Source organism: Pistacia vera, unplaced genomic scaffold, assembly GCF_008641045.1.
Source record: "Pistacia vera cultivar Batoury unplaced genomic scaffold, PisVer_v2 Contig455, whole genome shotgun sequence".
In the NCBI taxonomy this organism is placed as follows: Eukaryota; Viridiplantae; Streptophyta; class Magnoliopsida; order Sapindales; family Anacardiaceae; genus Pistacia; species Pistacia vera.
Window position 1 is genome coordinate 153,074 of NW_022196285.1, and position 25,143 is coordinate 178,216.

The window sequence follows — 25,143 nt, forward strand, 5'->3', positions numbered from 1 at the left end:
CCACAGTGATGTTTGTATCTATCAACAGTCTTGAAGTTAGCTTTCTTATACAATGAAGTTGTTGGTGCTTACCTTGTCCACAAACTCATACCGAGGTCCACTGCAGGGTCCTATGGACAGCAGAGACTTGTTGATGTCAAACCATGCATTGCCGATGATGGAGCAAGGTTAAGAGCTGGAACATTCGTGATGTTTCAGATCCATCACAATAAAGCTCTGCGCTTACCTGATTCTATAGCACCAAGCAAGGTAGGTGGAAGAATTCAAGTATTTGCGTGTTATTTCAGTTAGGAAGAAATCCCTCTGCTTCTATGGTGCTGGATATTTTCTTTGTAGTTATTTGCTGCCCTTTGTGTGCCTGGGCTATATATGAGATATTTTACTATTATAAAGCTATGCAAATCATATGCTATATCCTTCGTTAATATACCAACCGTATTTCTAAAGAATTGGATGCATAGCGAAGGAACTCCGAAATGTTAAGTCAAATGCTGGATGCTAGTTTAACCTCTGTCTGATGTGTTAACCTTTCTTCGAATTTTTCCTTTCCTTTTTTAAATATCTGACATGCCCTAGGATGATGGTATGTGGACTGCCAATTCACATGTAATGCCACCTCAGTTGTGAAGTTAGGCATAATACACCCTTTTGCATTAGTGCTTGTTTCATCGATAACAAAGTAGGAGAGGACTGACGATAAATATAAACTAATGACTTTTTACAAAAAGACAGAAAATGATATCAAGTTCATCACAAAAGCTTAATACCAATCAATATAAATTAGCCAAATAAAACATATCCACGAATGGTTGAAAACATTGGTAATTTCCCTCCATTTAGGCCTGGAAAAAATATATTGTTTTTTCTATTTTGTTGCAATGTTTATTGTTGAATTTAAGTACATAGAAAAAAAAATTCAGGTTGTTCGGTTGATGTACACACATCTGGTCACTCTATTGCCCTTACCAGCGCGTTCACAAGCTGTGGAATGGCAGCGTAGTGAAGGAATCCCTTGGGGAAGGTTTATTACTATCCATTGCGATTTCTTTTGTTTTTACATTTTGACCTTTCTAATGTCTGTTGCAAACTCGTCAGGCTACGCATACGTAGGCCCCAGTTGTGGCAACCTCCCAGTGAACACTATGACAAATGACATAAATGTGGTAAACCAGCGAAGATCTGCTGCATGCATGCTTTATCCAAAAATGATTCTTACATTATGTCGCCTCTGGTGGAAAGGTTTCCTTGTTCAACATGAGACATTCAAGGTAAGTTATTGCACCTCTCCAAATTTGAACTCTGTATTTCATACATTCAACAATATTTCTAGATAATGCTTGCAATATGAGATTCATGACGATAGATTGCTTACTGTGTCTCAGGTCATGACAAGTTTATGCCCCCACCTCCAGCAGCTACTATTTGCATTCTATCCTCAAGATAATAATATTATTGCCATTGGATGGAGGATTCTACCATTGGATATACATGTCAGAGTTGATGAGGTGGAAGTTTCTCAGTTGATTTGTTTTTCCTTAATTTATGAAGCTAGTTTTTAGTTTAACTGGTCAAAGGAATGTTTAATTGAATTTTGCTCCATTTGTAGTTAGTGTTAATTTATAGTTGATACGATGATATTTTGAGATTGTTAATGTAAATTTTATTCTGGTTTGGCTGAATCATTACCTATACCATACAATCTGATTCATGCTTCTTAGCTCTGTTCATTGAGGGAAAGTCTTGTTGTTACCATCTGTTTTAAGGATTATGGTTAGTATTATTACCACTGAAATCATTTTTCTATTATTTATTTTTAAAGAAACATATCATCTTCTAAACACAGAGATGCAACAAAAGTACAAAAAGCAAACATGAGTCCACCACAATAGAAAAAACCTCTCAAAAATTGTCAAAGCTCAAGTATAGCTATCTAATAATCTAATCAATACTTTTTGATTATCTAAAGCTTATTGTGTACATATAATGTGGAAGCATAACTAATGTTGGATGTTGTTGCAGGTCAAAACCAAACTTAAGGGTCACCAAAATCAATCACGGGCTTGCATTTCCCAACTTTAAATACTGGTGTCTTCAGGGGCTGACCCTAGGTTAGTTCCTGACTAATATAAAATTTAATATTTTAATGTTATGGCTACGTTTTTTTACTTATGTAATTGGATGCTATAATTTTTTTGTCAAGAGTAAGAAACCTAGCACATTTACACCATAAGGTTTGCTCTACAACTTTTGCTTATCTGGGACAAATTACTTTGTTTGAAATGAAAGTCGCAATTTGCGATTAATCTTAAGTCATTTAGGTAATTAATGTCTACATATGATGAGCCTTTTCTTTGGTAAAATTTCAAACCATAGTTGAATACCATGTATATAGTCTTTGGATGTTACCTTCTCAGAAATGGGTGTTGAGAAGTGCCCAAATATAAGCTGTTCACGTTGATAGGTGCGTTGAAGAATCAAATTGTTTTGACGGGATCTCTAATGTGAAGATCTTTCCACGAAAATGCTCTTTTAGAATTATTTTTGAACATCAATCTGGTTCTTGGTTAGTGTCATAGCTTAAATACCATTATTGGGCTCTTATCTATAGCTGAGCTTTTGATATGGCTTTTAGATCACTTGTTTATTAGCATGATATCATCCAAGGAGCCAAGTAATTTGAGTTCAAATCCGTTAGCTGTAATGTTATTCAAAAAAAGTTGTGGGTAGGAAAAATATTAAGTTATTTAGATTTACTACATGAGATAGCATACACACGAACCAAAAAGGAAAATATTTATTTCCAGCGTTGCTAATCACTTACTACACTGAAAAGAATAGTCAATTATACATGAGGAAAGACTCTAATTTACAAGTCAACATGCTCGAGTCACTAAATGCTTGATTTCTCAGTCATAGTGAGCTTTTGTTTGTATCTCTGGGTTTTTTATTTCCGTTATATAATTTATTTGTTGCAGCTATGTATGTGGAGTATTGATATGGTAAAGATGAAATCAAGGTTCATACAAGCACCAGCTGGCCGTCAATCCTTTGGTGGAGAAACTAAAGTCCATTTTCATATGATCAAAACATCTGTTGTGGTTCATGATAGCCAAATTTCCATTTATGACAGCAAGCTAAATGTTCACGTTCAGTAAGTTTTGCTTCTGTCATCTGTTTTTTTTCTTCTCAGTTCTCTCTCTCTCTAAATAAACTTACTGACCATGATCTCATTTCTATAGTGTGGAACGTAGCGTCACAATAATTAAGGCAATGAGACCCAAATCACATATTGTTGTTGCAAAAATTAGTTATTGTCATCATTGTTCTCTTTCCACCTTGACTCGCTGAGTAAATTTACTACTTCAATGCTTTTTTATGGATAGCATGTTAGAAGCCTTGGCCTACTTGTGGCTTATCGCTCTGAGCTCTTTCTTGAAGATTTATTGATGGTGCTGCATACATGTTCGGCAAATCTTACTATTTCTTTTACATTTCCAAGTAAATGAGAATTATAGATGTTTTAATGTAAGAGTTAACCAGTCAATGTGAAATTTCATGATACTGGCTCATTTGTATGTATCCATATAATTATTTTACGTGTTATTTTCAATCTCTCTTATAATGGTCCTTATGCTATGATTTTGTAACTTGTATGGTCTCCAAAAGATACACTCCCTGCTCCCATTTCAAGTGCCATATATTCATGTGATGGTTTACTGGTGTATGCCTGTTTTGTGACGGTGCTGTGGGGTGTTTTGATGCGGATAATTTAAGGCTCAGATGTAGAATAGCAGCTCGCTTAACTACCTTCCTTCTCTGTCAAGTAAGTGACCTTTTATTTGGCAGTTCTGAACATTCAGTTATAAACAGTTCGATTTTCAAGGCATTTTTGTATATTTCATTGATCAAAATTCAAGCCCTAAAATCCATCACTCATTGACGATATATATTCTAGCGCAACACTACCACCTATCCTTTTGTCATAGCATCTCATCCATCGAGCCTAATCAGATCGCTCTTGGCATGAGTGACGGAGCAGTGCATGTAGTCGACCTTCTGATGCGAGCTGAAGTGGGGGTGGCACACCCTCCCAAGACAATGTTCCCTCCCTTCTAATTCGTCAAATCCTTCTTTAGTGGTCAAACATCCGAGCACCCCACCAGGTAACTGCCGCGGCATATAGATGAAAGGTCTCCACAGGAAGTATGACACATTGAGCTGCACACTTTTTTCTTCTTTTGAACATCAGCCTTTTCACTTATTTTTGCTCTAATCACTTCCTCTAAATCATGGCCTGCTATATCTGTTGTAAATCGTTTTCCCGTTGGCTGTTTGCTACGTGAAATTCTAGAGAGAAACACTTTATCAGAAACTGAGAACAGCCCTGCCACAAGCTGATTTGATGACACTTTAGAAGGTTTTCCTTATATGATGATGTATACATTATGGTTTTTGGAATGAAAATGGTCATTGTTGCCATGCCGTCTGTTTATGTAGTCAAAAACTAGCCTTTTTTTTATTTATTTTGGGTTGTTCCCCTGTCATAGATAATATTTGGGAAGAGCTAGATTTGAAGATTGTAGGAATTCCTTCTCTAGCTGATCGTGGAAGAAATAAAATATTGATGACAACGAGAAACGTTGATGTGTTGGAGAAGATGGGTTCTACAAAAAATTTGGGGATGGGCATTTTAAATGAAGAAGAAGCTTGGAGGCTATTCCAGAAAATGGCAGGTAATTATTATAACTCATTTTAATTTGATAACACATAAAATTTGTGTTATGGTTTGGCATGAATAAATAAAAAGTTAAAAGTAGTAATAACATGTAATATTTTCAAAATCTGCATAATTACTCCATTGATAGAATAGTAGTGCTGGCCTAGGGGCAAAATTGACTAATCTTCGTAACCTCTCATTAAAAATAAGAAATCTAATTTAATTTAATTATTATTTTTTTAAAAATTCCTTTGACATTAGTTTTATTTATTCTCTAATTAAATATTCTGAAAATTAAATTTCTATGTTTAATTTCCATATGCAGAAACAATTCTAACATAGGGCTATTTTCTAATTACACCACAGCATATCTCCCTTGCACCCACACCACAACACATCCCCATTGCAGCCACACCCCAGAACACCACCCCTTAAACCACCACCACCACATCAGCCACAACAAAACCAGATCACCAATCAAATCAACTTCACAAGATCAACAACAACACCACCCAGGTTTAAAACAACCTCCCTAGCCCAAATTGATGCATAAAAAAACCACCCAAGGTGTCGTTGAGTTTTCTCGAGGAAGAAGATGGGTTTAATGGGAATGGGGGTGGGGGTGTGGCGGTAAGAAAGAGTGAATGGGTTAGGAATAAGATTTTTAGGGTTTTATTTATCTTAATTAATACACTGTGTAAATACTTCTCTGCCCTTCACTCTAGTTTTTCAGGGTTTTATCATGGCTGTCCGTAAACATTACTTTCTGACTTAAATTTAAAGTATATTAATTAATATTTAAATTAGTTTTATTAGATGGCGTTAGTTAATTATTTTCAGCCTAAATTTACAGTGATGAGAATTGACTTGGCAGCTTTATTTTACATTTCCTCGTTTCTCATCACTTTATTTTTCTTTTCGATAAATATTGTCTTAAAGCTCTTGATACGACAAATATATTTCTATGATTTTAGAGATGAAGAGTGGAAAGGAATTTTATTTGGAATTTAGTGCAGTTTAATTTTATTTTCAAATATTTTTTATGGTCTGTTTAGGAAAAAGTCTAATAAGATTGCTTGAGGGAAAATAACAACATTTAGAAATTTTCTTGTTTAGAAAAAAGTTAATATCCAAATAATAATGCTACATTTACATCACTCTTTTACACAATTTTCATTACATCATGATGTGGCATATGCCACAACTACACAAATTTTATTATACTATTAAAATTCAAAATAATTAAAATTTTATGTGATTGTAGTATATGCCATATCATGATGTAATGAAAATAGTGTAAAAGAGTGGTGTAAATATAACATTATTCATACCCGAAACATCACCACTAGCTATTCACTACCATCTCTTTAAAAATCACAACCTTCCGAACATACAACATCACTGCTACCACTTTTCAAACCTATCACCACCATTAACAGTTATAACCATATAATTATAATCAGCAAATTTCTAATCATCCTACCAAAATCATATATTTTTTCTTTAAGAAATTTGAGGAAAAAAAACGTGAAAGAAAAATAAAAAGGTTATCATACAAATCACCTGCACTCTTTGGGGTGGGGATTTGGTTGCGGCTTGCCCACGGTTTGGGCTTCTAGGTGGGGTTTGGCCAGGGAAAGTGGGGTACGGGATCTTATTAATTTTTCTGATATTTTATTTTGTAATAATTTAATTTTTGGGTTTTAGTCATCCCCCAAGATTGAAGCTAATTATAAAAATCTCCTTCTGATATTCTAAATAACAAAAAAAAAAAAAAAAAAAAAAAAAAAGGCCCTGACGTTAATTAGTTATTATAACTTTTGACATCTAACAATGATATAGCAAAGGGAGCAATGTTATAGATACCGAAAAAATGATACCGAATTCATGAATCGATAGACGTGGCACCATTCTCTTTTTTAAAAAAAAATTATTTATAATTAATAGACAGTTATGATGATGTCACGTTTTTCGGTGTATGAATTAGATATATTTTTTTCCGTAATTGTATCATTTTTCATGGCCATGAAATCCCATATTTGCCGTTGAAAACATAGCACAGAAGTGAAAGACTTAATTGTCCCTTTTATATAAAATATAAACGGTTAGAAAGGTGGTTTCAAATATTAAATCTTGCTTTATCTTTTAAGTGCAACTTATTTATATTTATTTTACTTTTTTATTTTTTTTAAATCTAATAACCGTATTTTTTTCTATATAATAACACAACCATATAATAGTGTACATAATGTAAATTTTTAAACTTGAAAATGCAAATTTCGTGTACTAATAAATGGCACTGTTTTGCTTTTAAGATGTTGTCACACCTTAGATCCTCTTAATTTCTATTCCGATTTCTACATCTTCAATCTTCTATTTTGAAATTTGTTACACTTCTTTTTAAAAAGATGAATATGAAATTTAAAGTATATTCATTAAGATATATGTTTTAGACAAATTCTTTATATTTGAATTAGTTTTAATAGATATCATTAGTTAATTATAGTGCTTAGTGCAACTCCTATTATACAAACGGTCTTAAAGCTCTTGATAAGACAATTTTAGAGATGAAGAGTGGAAAGGAATACTATTTGGAATTAAGTGCAGTTTATTTAGATTGTCAAATATTTTTTACGGTTTTATTTAGAAAAGAGTCAAATAAGATAGCTAGAGGGAAAATAACAACACTTGGAACTTTTCTTGTTTTTAAATCCAAAGCATGTAAAGAGTCAATGCAATTAGTATAATCCTACCTTCCTGTGTAGGTGGTGTAATTCAAACCCGTGAATTGAATTCTTTGCCACAAGATGTATGTGAGGAATGTGGACGTTTGCCTATTGTCATTTGTACTATAGCAAAAGCATTAAAGAACAAGAGTCGTCCATCTGATTGGAAAGTTGCCTTGCGAGATTTAAGAGCACCTTCACCGGCAAAGTTCATAGGATTACTGGAAAAGGAATACACGAAGATGGCCTTGAGTTACAAATATTTAAGAGATGATGAGCTCAAGAAAACCTTTTTAATTTCTAGTCTAATAGAAAATAATACTTCCATTTCAGACTTTTTCATACATGTTGTGGAATTGGATATACTTGAAGGAGCTAACCTGAAAATGGAAGACGCAAGAGATAGATTAGATAAATTGGTTCGTGACCTGAAAGACTCTTGTTTGTTAACTGACGGCTTCACGAGCGAACAATTTGCTATGCATGATGTTGTTCGTGCTGTTGCTATTACGATATCTTATACAGACCACCAAGTATTTACAGGGAGAAATGATGTTGAAAGGGAATGGAAGGATAAAGATAAACTCAAGAAATGCACAAAAATCTCCTTAACTGATAGTAGTACTGTTATTAGTAAGTTACGGCTTAATGATCTGGACTGTCCAAATCTTGAATATTTCTATGGTTCCCCTGCTTCTTTCAAAATCCCTGAGAAATTTTTCACAGTGATGCCAAAGCTCAAAGTTTTAAATTTATTTGAAGTGCGGCAATCGTTGTTGTTGTCGTCACTTGATCTTCTAACAAATCTTCGAACTTTGTGTTTAAATAATAGCAACATCGAAGATGTTGCTATTTTCGGAATGCTAAAGAAGCTAAAAGTTCTTAGCTTGCGAAATTCATCTATTAAAGAATTGCCAAAAGAATTGGGTCAATTAACTCAACTAAGGTTATTGGATTTAAGCAATTGTTGGCAATTAAAAGTTATTGTGCCAAATGTGATATCAAAATTATCCCAACTAGAAGAATTGTATATGAAGGGATGCTTTATTCAGTGGACAGTTGAATTACTCAAGGAATTGAAGCTCTTGTCTGAATTGGCCAGTTTAGAATTAGATATTGAAGATAATAAGATATTGCTTGAAGACTTCTTTTCCAAAGAGCTTAAAAGGTACAAAATATCAGTAGGAGATTGGTTTTTTAAACGTTATATGGTAGATAACGAAGATGAGCGTTTGATGATGTTCGAATTGGAACTTAATTCTACCATCTCCTTGGAAGAATTACGAGGAATCAGGAATGTTAAACTCTTACGTGTAGCCAATTTTTCAGATGTTGAGAATAGTTTTAATGATTTTGTCACTCTCACGCCAATTTTTAATGAAAAGGTTTGATTGACTATAACTTCTTGTACTTGTCTATTATATATATTCTTATTTTCTTCTCTTATTCATTTTCTCATTTGTTAACACATAGTTATCGTGTTGATTTGTTTCTTCTCTTTTTTTGCACTTTTTTATGGTAATTTACATATTCAGTTAAATTTCACTAGTAAATACTTTTCTTTCAATCTCGATACTGCATAATTTATGTCGAATTGGTTTCATTAATTCATGCTTGATTCCATGATGAAATTTATTAGAGAAAAAAAAAAAAAACAGATCATAATTATTAATGGCATGTCATCTATAAATCCATAAAATAAATTATTTCTTTTTTAAATTTATCTCATATGAGTTCGTAAATATTGAAACAACAAGTACTTTGATTGCAGGTTATTTTCACCAATTTGATGGCCTTAGAATTGAAGAATATTAGTTGTGGAAAGATTTGGGATAGCAAATTTCCAACACATATGTCCTCCCCCTATCAGATTTTGACGCGTTTTATCTTGGAGAGATGTGGAAAAATAAAATATGTGTTTCCATCTTCCATTGCCAAAAGGCTGGAAGCTCTACAATACCTTGAGATAAAGGATTGTGAGGTTTTAGAGGAGATTGTTGCGGAAGAAGGAGCAAAAGCTGCTATTAATTTTGCCTTTCCGCAGGTTACCTATTTGAAGCTTGAGAATTTACCAAAACTTAAAGGTTTCTATCTTGGAATACATACTTGTGAATGGCCAATGTTAAAAAAGTTGGTGATCAATGAATGTGGAAAATTCACTTCAAAATGTCTAAGCTTCCAAGAAAATTCATTTCATATTCCAGAGCCAAAGTCCCCCTGCTCAGAGCGTAAGGTATGAGCCTCTTGTTTACTTCTTTTATTTTTTAAGTATATAATTAAAAAGTTAGTTGGATTTTGTTTTTGATGGATCTGTAGATCAATCATGATTTGGAGGTGCTTGAATTAAGGAATGGTGGGAAACAGATTTTATGGGAGAGTCAATATAAAACTCTTATGATCGGAGGTGATGAGTTAGCTAATATTCCACTCCGATTCCTTCAAAGATTTGAAAATCTGAAAGAGCTCACACTAGAAGACAATATGTATAATGAGCTATTCTTTCCAACTCTTCCAAATCTTGAAGTTCTAGATGAAAGTTGCTGTCATAAATTGATGAGTTTTGTGCCATCCTCAACTCCTCTCCAGAATCTTAAAGTTCTGAGAGTTTACTGTTGCAATAGCTTGATGAAGTTAATAGCACCTTTAATGGCTAGAAGCTTAGTGCAGTTGAGAGAAATGAGCGTAAAGAATTGTGGAATGCTGATTGACATAGTAGAAAATGAGGGAGATGCAACAACGAGTACTGAAATTGTTTTTAACAATTTGAAGACATTGTCACTTGAAAACTTAGAAAGTCTTACATGCTTTTGCTCTGGGAATTATTCTTTCAATTTCCCATTTTTGGAAGAGTTAAATATAAGAAAATGCCCTAGTATGAAGACTTTCTCTCGAGGAATCTTAAGCACACCAAAGTTATACGAAGTCAGAAAGGACAACAAGCTTAATACACTCATACAACAAGCACACGACGAAAAGGTATATGTATTCAATTAATTAGTTTAAATATTTATTTTGTAATAATATTGAAAGTGAGTTCATACTCCCACCTCTTGTTCCTTTCAACACCTCTTATGATCTTTTGGTCTTTCTAGGTGTCTTTTGCTCTCGTAGTACATAACCTACCTAGAACCGTTGTGCAAACCCTAAATCAAGGATCTTATGTCATGAGCATGGACTTCCATCCACAGCAGCAAACTATTCTTCTAGGTAAAAAATTAGAAAAAACCACTGTTTAGTGTCTGTTCACTGAAAAATTTATAGAACTTTTTCTAGAGATTATTTATATTGATTGAAATTTCTGTTCTTCGGTCTATAGTGGGGACAAATATTGGTGACATTAGCCTTTGGGAGGTGGGATCCCGAGAAAGGCTGGCACATATAACTTTCAAGGTTTGGGATATATCAGCTACTTCAATGCCATTGCAGGTATTCACCATCTTAACTTCCCAAGAGTACAATGCATAAAATCTTCATCCTTTATCAATTTGATTTTGGCAATGAATTTAATAACAATGGATAGCAAAAGTTGGATTCAGTGTACTTTCTGGCTTGACTGGCAAACACTTTCATAATAACCATGCCAACAATTTAGGAATATAAACATGGACTGATATTTCTCTTCATTAATCAACTTGTAGTATGAGAAGGCTTTGTTGAATGATGCTACAATATCGGTGAATCGGTGTGTTTGGGGGCCAGATGGACTTATGCTAGGTATGTATATGCATTCTTTGCTTGTGAATATGAATTATTCCTAGTTCATTATATTTATCTTTTCTCTTAATCAAATTGTGATTTGTCTAGGTGTTGCATTTTCCAAACATATAGTTCAGATATATACTTACAATCCAACTGGAGAACTAAGACAACACTTAGAGGTAAATTTTGTATCCTGAATATCAGTTCTTCCTTAAAAATGGCTAGGTACAGTTTATTGACCACTTGTCTCTTTTTAGATCGATGCCGATGTTGGTGGAGTTAATGACATTGCGTTTGCTTATCCCAACGAGCAACCGTGTATAGTTACATGTGGAGATGATAAGACTATTAAGGTACTATCTTAAAAGGGTGTGACCTGCTTCTCTAGGGAAAACATAATAGATATATCCTTGTTGTAAATATCTCTCTATTAAAGAGTTTGACTTGTTGGGATATTAGAGTAAATTTCCCTGTGACAGGTATGGGATGCTGTAGCTGGACGCAGGCAGTATACGTTTGAAGGCCATAAAGCTCCTATGTATTCAGTCTGCCTTCACCACAAAGAAAATATTCAGGTCAATATTTATTTAACTCATCTATGTTGTGATTGGTGATCTGAGTTGGTATCTTTTTCTATATGCTAACTAGTTGATAGGAATAAGATGGCTACCATCACTTTGAATCCTATCTTGAAATGTGCAGTCTTTTTTCTCTACGGCCATTGATGGAAAGATAATATGTTGGCGACATGATTGCTTGGAATCTAGAGTGGACTATGACGCTCCTGGACGCTGGTGCACCATGATGGCGTATAGTGCGGACGGAACCAGGTAAAGCTTGGATGATTTTAAGATGGACACAGGCTAAGATAATTTGCTGATTTTTCATATTGTTTGTGCACATGATACTCTATATAATCACTCATTGAAGTTTCTGATAATATCTTGTTTTACAAAGGATGTATATGATTTAGCTGCCAAGGATTCTTTGTTGCCGGACTTTTTAGGCACTTCTCTGCCTTTGATGTGCCATTATTTTGTAATCGTGCTTTCATCATCTAAATGGAATGAGACTTTTATATTTTTTGTTTCATCATCTAAATGGAATAAGACTTCTATATTTTTTGTTGCAGGCTCTTCTCATGCGGAACAAGTGAAAAAGGCGATTCTTATTTAGTTGAGTGGAATGAGAGTGAAGGAGCTATCAAAAGGACATATCATGGTTTCAGAAAGCGCTCTTTAGGCGTTGTCCAGTTTGATACAACACAGAATCGGTTCTTGGCTGTTGGGGATGAATTTCAAATTAAGTTCTGGGATATGGACAATACAAATATGTTGACGGCTGTTGATGCTGATGGTGGATTGCCAGTTTGTAGTCGTACTATTTACTTGTACACCAATGGTATTTAACAGTAGATACGTAGCATTTGTTCATTGAATTCCATTCTTTGCAGGGTTGTCCTAGACTGAGATTCAATAAGGAAGGATCTCTGCTTGCAGTTACAACGAGTGACAATGGTATCAAAATTTTAGCCAACAGTGATGGTTTTGTATCTATCAACAGTCTTGTAAGTTTAGCATTTCTTATACAATGAAGTTGTTGGTGCTTACCTTGGTCCACAAACTCATACCGAGTGCCACTGCAGGGTCCTATGGACAGCAGTAGACTTGTTGATGTCAAACCATGCATTGCCGATGATGGAGACAAGGTTAAGAGCTGGAACATTCGTGATGTTTCAGATCCATCACAGATGAAAGCTCTGCGCTTACCTGATTCTATAGCACCAAGCAAGGTAGGTGGTAAAGAATTCAAGTATTTGCGTGTTATTTCAGTTAGGAAGAAATCCCTCTGCTTCTATGGTGCTGGATATTTTCTTTGTAGTTATTTGCTGCCCTTTGTGTGCCTGTGCTTATATATGAGATATTTTACTATTATAAAGCTATGCAAATCATATGCAACTATATCCTTCGTTAATATACCAACCGTATATTCTAAAGAATTGGATGCATAGCGATAGGAACTCCGAAATGTTAAGTCAAATGCTGGAATGCTAGTTTAAACCTCCTCGTCTGATGTGTTAACCTTTCTTTCGAATTTTTCCTTTCCTTTTTTAAATATCCTGACATGCCCTTGAGGATGATGGTATGTGGACTGCCAATTCACATGTTAATGCCACCTCAGTTGTGAAGTTAGGGCATAATACACCCTTTTTGCATAGTAGTGCTTGTTTCATCGATTAACAAAGTAGGAGAGGACTGACGATATAAATATAAACTAAATGACTTTTTACAAAAAGACGTAGAAGAAATGATATCAAGTTCATCACAAAAGCTTAATAGCAATCAATATATAATTAGCCAAATAAAACATTATCCACGAATGGTGTGAAATACATTGGTAATTTCCCCTCCATTTAGGCCTAGGAAAAAATATATATGTTTTTTCTATTTTGTTGCAGATGTTTATTGTTGAATTTAAGTAAATAAGAAAAAAAAATTCAGGTTGTTCGGTTGATGTACACCAACTCTGGTCTATCTCTATTGGCCCTTACTGCCAGCGCTGTTCACAAGCTGTGGATATGGCAGCGTAGTGAAAGGAATCCCTTGGGGAAGGTTTATTACTATCCATCTGCGAATTTCTTTTGTTTTTACATTTTGACCTTTCTAATGTCTGTTGCAAACTTGTCAGGCTACTGCATACGTAGCGCCCCAGTTGTGGCAACCTCCCAGTGGAACACTTATGACAAATGACATAAATGATGGTAAACCAGCTGAAGAGTCTGCTGCATGCATTGCTTTATCCAAAAATGATTATTACGTTATGTCTGCCTCTGGTGGAAAGGTTTCCTTGTTCAACATGATGACATTCAAGGTAAGTTATTGCACCTCTCCAAATTTGAACTCTGTATTTCATACATGTTCAACAATATTTCCTTGAGATAATGCTTTCCAATATTTTGAGATTCCACATGACAGAATAAGATTGCTTACTGTGTCTCAGGTCATGACAATGTTTATGCCCCCACCTCCAGCAGCTACCTATTTGGCATTCCATCCTCAAGATAATAATATTATTGCCATTGGGATGGAGGATTCTACCATTCAGATATACAATGTCAGAGTTGATGAGGTGAAGTTTCTCAGTTGATTTGTCGTTTTCTTTACTTAATTTCTGAAGCTAGTTTTATGTTTAACTGGTCAAAGGATATGTTCAATTGAATTTTGCTCCATTTGTTGCTAGTGTTAATTTAGAGTTGATTACGATGATATTTTGAGATTGTTAATGTAAATCTTATTCTTGTTTGGCTGAATCATTACCTATACCATACAATCTGATTTATGCTTCTTAGCTCTGTTCATTAGAGGGAAAGTCTTGTTGTTACCATCTTGTTTTAAGGAATTGATGGTTAGTATTATTGCCACTGAAATCATTTTTCTATTTATTTATTTTTGAAATGAAACATATCACCTTCCTGAACACACACAGATGCAACAAAAGTACAAAAAGGCAAACATGAGTCCACCACAATAGAAAAAACTTGCTCAAAAATTGTCAAAGCTCAAGTATAGCTATCTTAATAATCTAATCAATAGCTTTCTTGATTATCTAAAGCTTATTGCGTGACATATAATGTGGAAGCATAACTAATGTTGGATGTTGTTGGCAGGTCAAAACCAAACTTAAGGGTCACCAAAATCGAATCACAGGGCTTGCATTTTCCCAAACTTTAAATACACTGGTGTCTTCAGGGGCTGACGCTCAGGTTAGTTCCTGACTAATATAAAATTTAATATTTTAATGTTTATGGCTATCCGTTATTTTTACTTATGTTTAATTGGGATGCTATAACTTTTTTTGTCAAGAGTAAGAAACCTAGCACATTTACACCATTAACGGTTTGCTCTACGAACTTTTGCTTATCTGGGGAGCAAATTACTTTGTTTGAAATTAAAGTCGCAATTTGCGATTAATCTTAAGTCATTTAGAGTAATTAATGTCTACATATGATGAGCCTTTTCTTTGGTAAAATTTCAAACCATAGTTGAAATACCATGTAAATATAGTCTTCTTGGATGTTACCTTCTCAGAAATGGGTGTTGAGAAGTGCCCAAATATAAGCTGTTCACGTTTGAATAGGTGCAGTTGAAGAATCAAATTGTTTTGACGGGATCTCTAATGTGAAGATCTTTCCACGAAAATGCTCTTTTAGAATTATTTTTGAACATCAATCTGGTTATCTTGGTTAGTGTCATAGCTTAAATACCATTATTGGGCTCTTATCTATAAGCTGAAGCTTTTGATATGGCTTTTAGATCACTTGGTTATTTAGCATGATATCATGCCAAGTGAGCCAAGTAATTTGAGTTCAAATCCGTTAGCTGTAATGTTAATTCAAAAAAAGTTGTGGGTAGGAAAAAAATATGTAAGTTATTTACGATTTACTACACTGAAAAGAATAGTCACTTACTACACTGAAACCAAGAAAGGAAAATATTCTATTTCCAGCGTTGCTAATCACTTACTACACTGAAAAGAATAGTCAATTATACATGAGGAAAGACTCTAATTTACTACAAGTTTCAAACATGGCTTCCCCGAGTCACTTCTAAATGCTATTGAATTTCAATCAAGGTCCCAAAAATCAAGTTGAAGCTTTTTCTTTTTTGTTATCTCTGGGTTTTTTATTTCCGTTACTTGATAATTTATTTGTTGCAGCTATGTATGTGGAGTATTGATAAATGGGAGAAGATGAAATCAAGGTTCATACAAGCACCAGCTGGCCGTCAATTGCCTTTGGTTGGAGAAACTAAAGTCCAGTTTCATAATGATCAAACACATCTGTTGGTGGTTCATGATAGCCAAATTTCCATTTATGACAGCAAGCTAGAATGTTCACGTTCAGTAAGTTTTGCTTCCATGTCATCATGTTTTTTTTTCTTCAGTTCTCTCTCTCTCTAAATAAACTTACTGACCATGATCTCATTTCTATTAGTGTGGAAACGTAGCGTCACAATAATTAAGGTCAATGAGACCCCAAATCACATATTGTTGTTCGCAAAAAAGATTTAATTGTCATCATTGTTCTCTTTCCACCTTGACTCGCTAGAGTAAAATTTACTACTTCAATGCTTTTTTTATGGATAGCATGTTAGAAGCCTTGGCCTACTGTGTGGCTTATCGCTCTGAGCTCTTTCTTGGAAGATTTATTGATGGTGCTGCATACATGTTCGGCAAATCTTACTATTTCTTTTACATTTCCAAGTAAATGGAGAATTAATAAGATGTTTTAATGTAAGAGGTTAAACCAGTCAATGTGAAATTTCATGAATACTGGCTCATTTGTACATGTTGTATCCATATAATTTATTTTAACGTGTTATTTTTCAATCTCTCTTATAATGGTCCTTATGCTATGATTTTGTAACTTGTAGTGGTCTCCAAAAGATACACTCCCTGCTCCCATTTCAAGTGCAATATATTCATGTGATGGTTTACTGGTGTATGCTGGTTTTTGTGACGGTGCTGTGGGAGTTTTTGATGCGGATAATTTAAGGCTCAGATGTAGAATAGCAGCTTCTGCTTACATACCTTCCTTCTCTGTCAAGTAAGTAGACCTTTTATTTGGCGAGTTCTGAACATTCAGTTATAAAGCAGTTCAGATATTTCAAGGCATTTTTCGTATATTTCATTGCATCAAAATGTCGAAGCCCATAAAATCCATCACTCATTGACGATATATATTCTGCAGCAGCAACACTACCACCTATCCTTTTGTCATAGCATCTCATCCATCTGAGCCTAATCAGATCGCTCTTGGCATGAGTGACGGAGCAGTGCATGTAGTCGAGCCTTCTGATGCAGAGCTGAAGTGGGGGTGGCACACCCTCCCAAGACAATGGTTCCCTCCCTTCTAATTCGTCAAATCCTTCTTTGAGTGGTCAAACATCCGAGCACCCCACCAGGTAACTGCCGCGGCATATAGATGAAAAGGTCAGTCCACAGGAAGTATAGACACATTGAGCTGCACACTTTTTTCTTCTTTTTGAACATCAGCCTTTTCACTTATTTTTGCTCTAATCACTTCCTCTAAATCATGGCCTGCTATATCTGTTGTAAATCGTTTTTCTCGTCGGCTGTTTTGCTACGTGAAATTCTAGAGAGAAACACTTTATCAGAAACTGAGAACAGCCCCTGCCACAAGCTGATTTGATGACACTTTAGAAGGTTTTCCTTATATGATGATGTATACATTAATGGTTTTTGGAATGAAAATGGTCATTGTTGCCATGCCTGTCTGTTTATGTAGTCAAAAACTAGCCTTTTGTTTTATTTATTTTGGGTTGTTCCACTGTAAAGATGTTTAATTTATACTTGCACTTCTCCTTTTCCCAATAGGCTTTATGTTTTTGTACAGTAAAAATTCTATTCAAGTATTTCATATTTGTTATGGTGAACTGATTTATTTCTTATTCGTCGTAAGCTTAGTTTTATTTGATTTTTTTCAAATTTAAGATCCTGATTTCACATGTCATATTACTAAATTACCCTTGTGGATAATCGAATTCCATGTGAATAAAATGATTTTTATTTTCCTGGAAGTAGAAATGATACTAAAATTGAAGAAAATGGTTATGGTTTGTGATAAAAATAGTGAAACCTTATCCCGTTGATGGAATTTCATTTTCGTTAAGAGTTTATATATGAAAAAGTTAGTTTAATCGTCCACAACTATGAAAGTATCAAACATCGTAATGTTTGATATAACAAGGTTGATAAAAATTTGTGAAATTATCAAAAATGTTATAATCATTCCACTTGATCTTCTTTCGGTCATAAAATTCAAAATGATTTAAACGACATAATTAAGCTTCCATTATTTGCTAAGACTACATTTGTAGATGAAGAGTCTTTGGATTTTGGAATTGACTTTAAAGGAATATAAAATTAAAAAATTGTTCCTTTTTTTAATTAGTTTTAACATCTAGTGTTAAGGACCATCGAAAATGCTGAAGGTTGTACTCTTTTAAACCCCCTGGAAGGATTGATAAAGTCTCTTAAGAAAGGTAGTTCTATTTCTTTATTTTTACACGAAGATTTGCGTTATTGGGAAATTCTTTAATAAGAATAAATTCTGATATGATTTCATAATCAAACTTACAAATCAATCACTATGAATTGATTGTACAGTACGCATCTGAAAAGAAAATCTTGGTCCCTCTCAGCTTATGAATTTGCTCTCATTGAGATTTTCCATTAGCACTAAATTGAATACTTTTAAGTAAGATTAATTGAGTCCAGTCCTCCCTTTTCTATGTGCAGTCGACATGATATTTAATTTATATAATGATAATAAATGATCAAATCAATCAATGAAATTAAAGGTAGTGGGAAGATTTTATTTAGGTTAAAAGATCTATATATATTTGTTCTTTTTATTTTTCTCAAATTGAAAAATCAAACGAAGTGAAAAAGGAATGTCATAAGTATTTTCAACATTAGACAATAACTTAAAGGAGTCTTTGTAGTTGATTTTAAAGTAATATTTTCCAACAAGAGCAAATGGTTGTAATTGATAGAATAAATTTTGAGTTAAAATTAATTGACCTAATCTGTTACTTTCGATTACATCTATATTTATTGCCCTGCCCTCATTGAATTTTCACCACAAATTCCATGGATAATAATCTTGGGCCAATCTCAAGATTATTAATAAGGTCAATGGTCAATTCTACCACATCAAACTTTGTTTTATTTTTAATAAATATTTGGGCCGCTCTGACTCCAGCTGGAAAGCTAGTGCTTTTTTCCTTTTCCTTTTTCTTGCTTCTTTATCTTTTTACTTTACCTTTTATTGATGCTCATCTAATTGGTATATATGTGCCATTAATAAATTATCCCCACTAGAGTAAAGATACCCCAAAAAAAAAAAAAAGGAATCAAATAATAAAATAATAAAGACTGAAGTATGCGTGAATTTTATAGTTAGGCATATGCTTTGTTTTTAAAAGTTGTGTTTTGGTTTGGGTGTCAAGTAACTTCATATTCTTTGTCTTTATTTGTCTTTATACTCCATCAAGAAACGCTTGGTTTGGTGTCCAAGTAACTTCATATTCTGATTGTCTTTATTTTCTTCTGTTTTTTTTTTCCCTTTTCCTTATTTATTTAAAAAAAAAATTATTTCAGCATTTTCCATTACTCTTGTTCTGTTATTTGAGTTATAACTTGTAAATTAATAAAGAATCGAATCGTCCATTGAAGTATGCTTGAGTTTATAGTTAGGCATATGCTTTATGCATAGATCCTAACTTTGTTTTTGGGTAAGTATTTTCAACAATAACTTAAAAGAGTCTTTGCAATTGATTTTAAAGTGAGATTTTCCAACAAGAGTAAGTGGTTGTAATTGAAAGAATAAAATTTGAGTTAAAATTACTTTTCCAAATCTATTACTTTCAATAATCGCTCTACTTATTTCTCTACCCTCATTGAATTTTCACCACAAATTCCATGGATGATGATAATCTTGGGCCAACCTCAAGATTATTAATCAGGTCAATGGTTAATTTTACTGCATCAAACTTTGTTTTACTTTAATATATAAGNGAATTGATAAGAAAATTTCCATAGCTTTGATACCATAAAGAAGTTTACAAATCTGGAAATTCTCTCAATTATTTTAAAACTGAATACCCCAAATAACAGAGTGCAGAGTCGTTTATATACTCAAGCTAAGAGACTGAAAACAATAGAACAAATACGAACAATCCACTTAACACACTAACAGAATGATGACATGGACTTAATAGACATTAACAGTAGATTATTATATAAGCACAGTGCATAGCACAACTGACTTTGACTAATTTGTGTCTAAGTCAAGGAATTCATTAATGAGGTGGTAATAATATCTCAAATTAATCACAGAAATGTGGTTCAATTACTAGGGTGTTGCTTGGATACAAAAGTTCCAATTTTGGTGTATGATTCATCTTTAATGAAACTCTTTTATTATATTCACGATGAGAATAAAAAATTTCCAATCACATGAAAGTTACGCCTACGTATTGCCTTAGATGTTACAGCTGTTTTGTCATATCTACATTCAGCTGCTTTTATACCTATATATTTTCGAGACATTAAGTCAACAAACATACTCTTGAAATACAAATATCAGCAAAAGTTTCAAACTTTGAGACTTACAAATCTACTACAATTGACCAGACTCATTTGACAACTTAAATACATGAAACCTTTGGATATGTAGACCCAAAGTACTTTCAATCAAATCAGATTACTGACAAAAGTGATATTTATAATATTAGAGTAGTTTTTGCTGAACTCTTAAACTTGACAAAAGCCTTTTTTGTTCATCCTACATTCAAATATGACAAGAATAGGTAGTTAAAAACCTAATAGAATTAAACAAAATGAACTAAGACCATGATCAGCACCAACTGCTAACAAAATGAAAGTAACAAAATTATAAAACGGAAAATAGCACTAACACCCGGTTCCAAGCAGCATCCAAGTAACCAATGCAAAGCCTAATAAGTGTTATACAGACTCATCTAGATAATAGCTAATCCACATATAGTATAAAATTCTCGTGGCCCAATTACACTGATGGTAAGAGGAGTACTATCTAATTTTTGTCATGGCCAAATGCATTAGGGTCTGGATTTGATTAATGCCACTAATATAATGTATGATTGACTGCCATTGTCACAGGACACTTCATCATTTGAAAATTACAAAACTCTGATCTGGTCTTCAGGTTTAAGTTTGATTCTCAACAGCAGTTCGAAAAATTCACTTCCCAGGGAATTCACCAAAAAAGATTACCAAAGACAGATCTTATGACATATGATAATATTGAATGAACCATACCTATCACATCTGTTTGATACTGAAGGCTCAACTTTAGGAGGAAGATTAAAGACGATCCAAGAAAGTGTCAAATTACCAATGTAGGTCGTCGCTTTAACTTGTTGATTGCCAGAGACCATGAGATCAATCTGCACAAACAATGAGCAACAAGCAAACAATTAAATATCAATTTCAGACTACACATTGAAGCCAATTAAATTTGCCTCATAATACATAAACTTGTGTACTCAGAAATCAAATTATATTCCTAGAAACTTTCATCTGAGCCACTAACATACTTCAGCTCCAATGCAGCANTTTTTTTTTCTATAACAGCCCCCAAATTCTCTTAATTCTAATATAACCCTGCCACATCATCTTTTCCTTACAAAAACATCCAGATTTTGTGCCCTTGCTACATGCAAACCCAACAGTTCCCATTTCTTCATTTTCACCACTAACCAAACTTTAAAATTTGACAGAAAAGTCCCTCCTTATAAACAAAACCAAAGGGAATATATATATTATTAGAATGGGGTTTTACATACATCCTGGTCTACGCTTATAAAAGCATTCTATATTGAGAATGAATTCCAAATTGAGGAAGAAAAACTGATATTAGTGTAGGATTACAAGAAGTTTAAGAGAATATAATAAAGCAGAAAGCTTCTTAGCACTAAATACATACATTTAGGCAAAAAAATGTGGACACAAATGAGTAATAAAAGTCACAAAAGCTATTCTCGCTGTAGTCTTCACATCTTAGGTTTACAAAATCAATCAATAAAATAAAAAGGTACATCCTTCCCATCTTTACGTGTTTGGACTGATCTGGATTACTGAAAAATAAAACTAAACTGTAAAATGGCCAGAAGTAACAAAAGAGCACACAAAATTAAAATAATTTAACACCCGTGAGCCCATGCATACAATCATTACATGAAAAATTGAATCCAGCAAACATGTTGTATGACATAGACGTGGATAATAAATGGAAAAAGGATAAACAAATTACAAAAGGGAGGGGAAAGCCCTCAAAGATAAATTATATAGAACAAAAAAATAAGTCGTATATAAAATATCAAGGGAAAGACAAAAACATACAACAGTAATCAGGAAAAGATGAAAAATCATTCATACTCAACTGACAACAAGAATCAAATTAGGCCAATGAGGACATAAACTTAGCCAAGGAAGTTTGATTAAGCCCACAGGTGAAGAGGGTGACTTTGATAATTTTTGTAATTCTATTATGTGATAGTTATAAGAAGTTTCTATTTCTACTTTAAAGACCTGCAACTACCATATAAATATGTTTGAAGTGTTTGATTTAATGTTTCAATGAAAAACCAAATCTTCATATTTAGTATCCATCAGTAATGATTTCTCTATATTTACAATTAGATTGAATTTGTAGAGGTATTAAAGTAGATTAGATTAGCTTTAACCTAACCTATTCTAAGCCCAAGGCCCAGTAACATTTTTTTATAAGGATTTGCAACTTTCCCCGCTTGGAAGGCTATCCACGAGTCCATGCCCTGATCAGCAGTGGGATTTTAAAACAATCCCCAAATTACTTTAGCGCCGAGATGGGGATTGCTATTCCCTCCCTGCCCCATCTCCGATCCTCAAAAGCATTAATCTATAAAATAATTTCTTTTAATTTCCTATTAAAAGTATTATTTAAAGAGTCCTACTCCAACATTACAATTTATGGGGAAAAAAAAATTCTGAGTTTCAATGTTATAGCAATTGTCATTCTAATATTGAATTAAAAACAATCATTGAATTATGATTAAAATTTATATCATTCTAATATTATACATTTAGTTAAAAATTAATTATCATAAACGTTTTCTATAATTACACTATCAATTATATCCTTGAGTTGAATAATTCAATGCAAAATTAATTATTAGTTTTTAATATTAAATAAAAAACACTTTCAAAATGATAAAATATTAAAATAAAATAAATAATTTTTTTTTTTTTTTTTTACTATTTGGAGATAAGGTCTTCACAAGGATCCCCATCCCATCCAGTATTGGTCAATTCAAGGATGGAGTTATTTTACAACAATTATCAACTTGACAAAAGTAATATAGATATCACTCCTCGAAACCAAAAACCCCTCTTTCTTAATGTGTTTTTCTTTTTCTTTCTGATAAAGCTCCCTCAACTTTTGAGATTAGGGTTGCACATGTATTCATATCACTTTGAGCTCATTCACGAGCTCGTTGTCATGTCTAAAAGAGGAAGAACACTAAAGAACAATGCAATTTCTAATAGTTCATTTAATAATATATACTATGCCCTAGTTGCAATAAAAATAAAACTTTTGATGATCAAATCATTTCTACTTTTAATTTTTTTTAAAGATAATTTCCTTAAAAGTCTAAAGGAGCATTGAAATCAAAGAACAATTATTATGAAACAAGTGGTCCCAAGGAGTATTATTACATATCGGCCTACCTAGAAGATATTTATGTTTCAAAACATTTATGCGAGTTACTTGCATCGACTCCATGGGGTTTAGGTCCATTAAGGTCCAATTGATGATTCACGTTGATCTCACTCCATTAAAAAATAAAAAAATAAAATTGTTTTTATAAGTCACACAATCCCAGAAAAAGAATTTGTTGCTATAATCTAATTATTCTACTACACTTAAGCAAAAATGCAAAATCTCAAAATTTTTATTCTATGTGATGTGGTTTTTTATGTAATGTATCAACTCTATATTTAGATACTAAGATCACATAAGACAACATATTAACACTTAGAAGTGTTTTTCTTATTGCATTCTTCACGTTATTTGTTTTATAATACAACTCGCACCAACAATTGCTCCAAATGTCCTGATAGTTGTCACCATTATCAAGCCATGACGACTGTGTAGGAACCAAATTTGGTTATATTAGGGCTTACGTTTTTTATTTTGTATTTTACAGAAATGGGCTTAAATAAAAGTAGTGCAGGGCCAAAACTTTGTAAAGGGAAAGAGATTAACAAAAAAAGAGCTCGAAATCAAAGAGTAGTATGGGTAAAACATTTTAGACTAGCACAGATCCAAAAGTGCTTAAATCAAGTTTAAAGTTTGTAACAGAACCAAAATTTGAATTTATGGCAATTCATCTTCATCATCTGGTGTTCTTGCAGATCAAAGCATATATCATCTGGCTTCGTACTAGTACTGAAAGTGAAAATTAAAAGAATATATATAGCATATTAATCCTTGTTCTCTTTGTTGTATACCTAGTTCAAGAACATTATTCAATTTTCTTTCCAGCGTAATTAAGAGATGAAACATCGAGCTAATTGAAGTAGGCCATTACCGGCACATGGTTTAGCATTATCAAGATTTGAAAGTCTAAAAGGAGGAAGAATGAAAGAGTAATGCACTTTCTAGGTAACTACATGCATTCACTGGATGAGTATATATAATTTAGTATGTTATATATAATTTGGTGTTATTTGTTTTCGGGTCAACTTTCTTGAAATTTCTTTGAATAATATTTAATTATCAAATAATAATAATTCAATCTCAAAATTAAAGCTATAGGGTTCTTCTAAGTGAGAAAAAGTCTCAACAGCATTTGCAAGTGGCAAGAATAATTTAATTGTAGTTGGAGCTCTTGTTTATGAATTATATATTAATTTTTATATTTAAAAAGCCGGCTCATGTTGATTGTTTGAAAGTTGCCCAAAGATTATTATATTTAGTATAATTAATTTCTTTTAACTTCCTGATGTGAAATTCTAATTAAATAAGAAACCCAAATCAAACAAAAAAGGAAATAAAATAAAATTTTGATTTAAATTTTAAAATAATGTGTCTGGCATCACCCCAGGTTTTTGTTTACTTTCAATTCGACCAAATTAACTAATTTTCACTTATTTATTTGATTATTTAATATTTATATGCTTAAAGTTGTTGGCTTTTTTGTTTTTACTTTTGGATTGTTCTAAACATGTATTACAATGTAATTAAGGATAATTCCTTTAAACCTGTGAGGTTTGGCCTAAACTAGATAAACCCTCTTGGTATCGGTATTAACTTAAAACCCCTTACCACCTTATGGTTACGTGAACGTTAAGGTTTTTCTGTTAGTTTTTAATTAAAATGGGCGCAAAAGA

At 33.1% G+C, this 25,143-nt stretch overlaps 1 protein-coding gene across 1 annotated transcript; it reads left to right on the forward strand.

Annotated features, from left to right (window-relative positions):
• The first annotated feature begins 7,685 nt into the window (after nt 1-7,685).
• LOC116144758 (protein TOPLESS-RELATED PROTEIN 2-like) lies at nt 7,686-17,550 on the forward strand. The gene is given in 20 exon segments (XM_031430191.1): nt 7,686-8,828; nt 9,215-9,676; nt 9,760-10,419; nt 10,536-10,650; nt 10,760-10,869; nt 11,091-11,157; nt 11,248-11,321; nt 11,400-11,495; nt 11,622-11,717; nt 11,845-11,972; nt 12,275-12,509; nt 12,596-12,934; nt 13,644-13,754; nt 13,831-14,013; nt 14,143-14,271; nt 14,810-14,905; nt 15,859-16,044; nt 16,575-16,747; nt 16,892-17,033; nt 17,035-17,550. Coding segments are annotated over 20 exon segments (4,620 nt in total). The 3' UTR covers nt 17,110-17,550.
• The last annotated feature ends 7,593 nt before the right edge of the window (nt 17,551-25,143 follow it).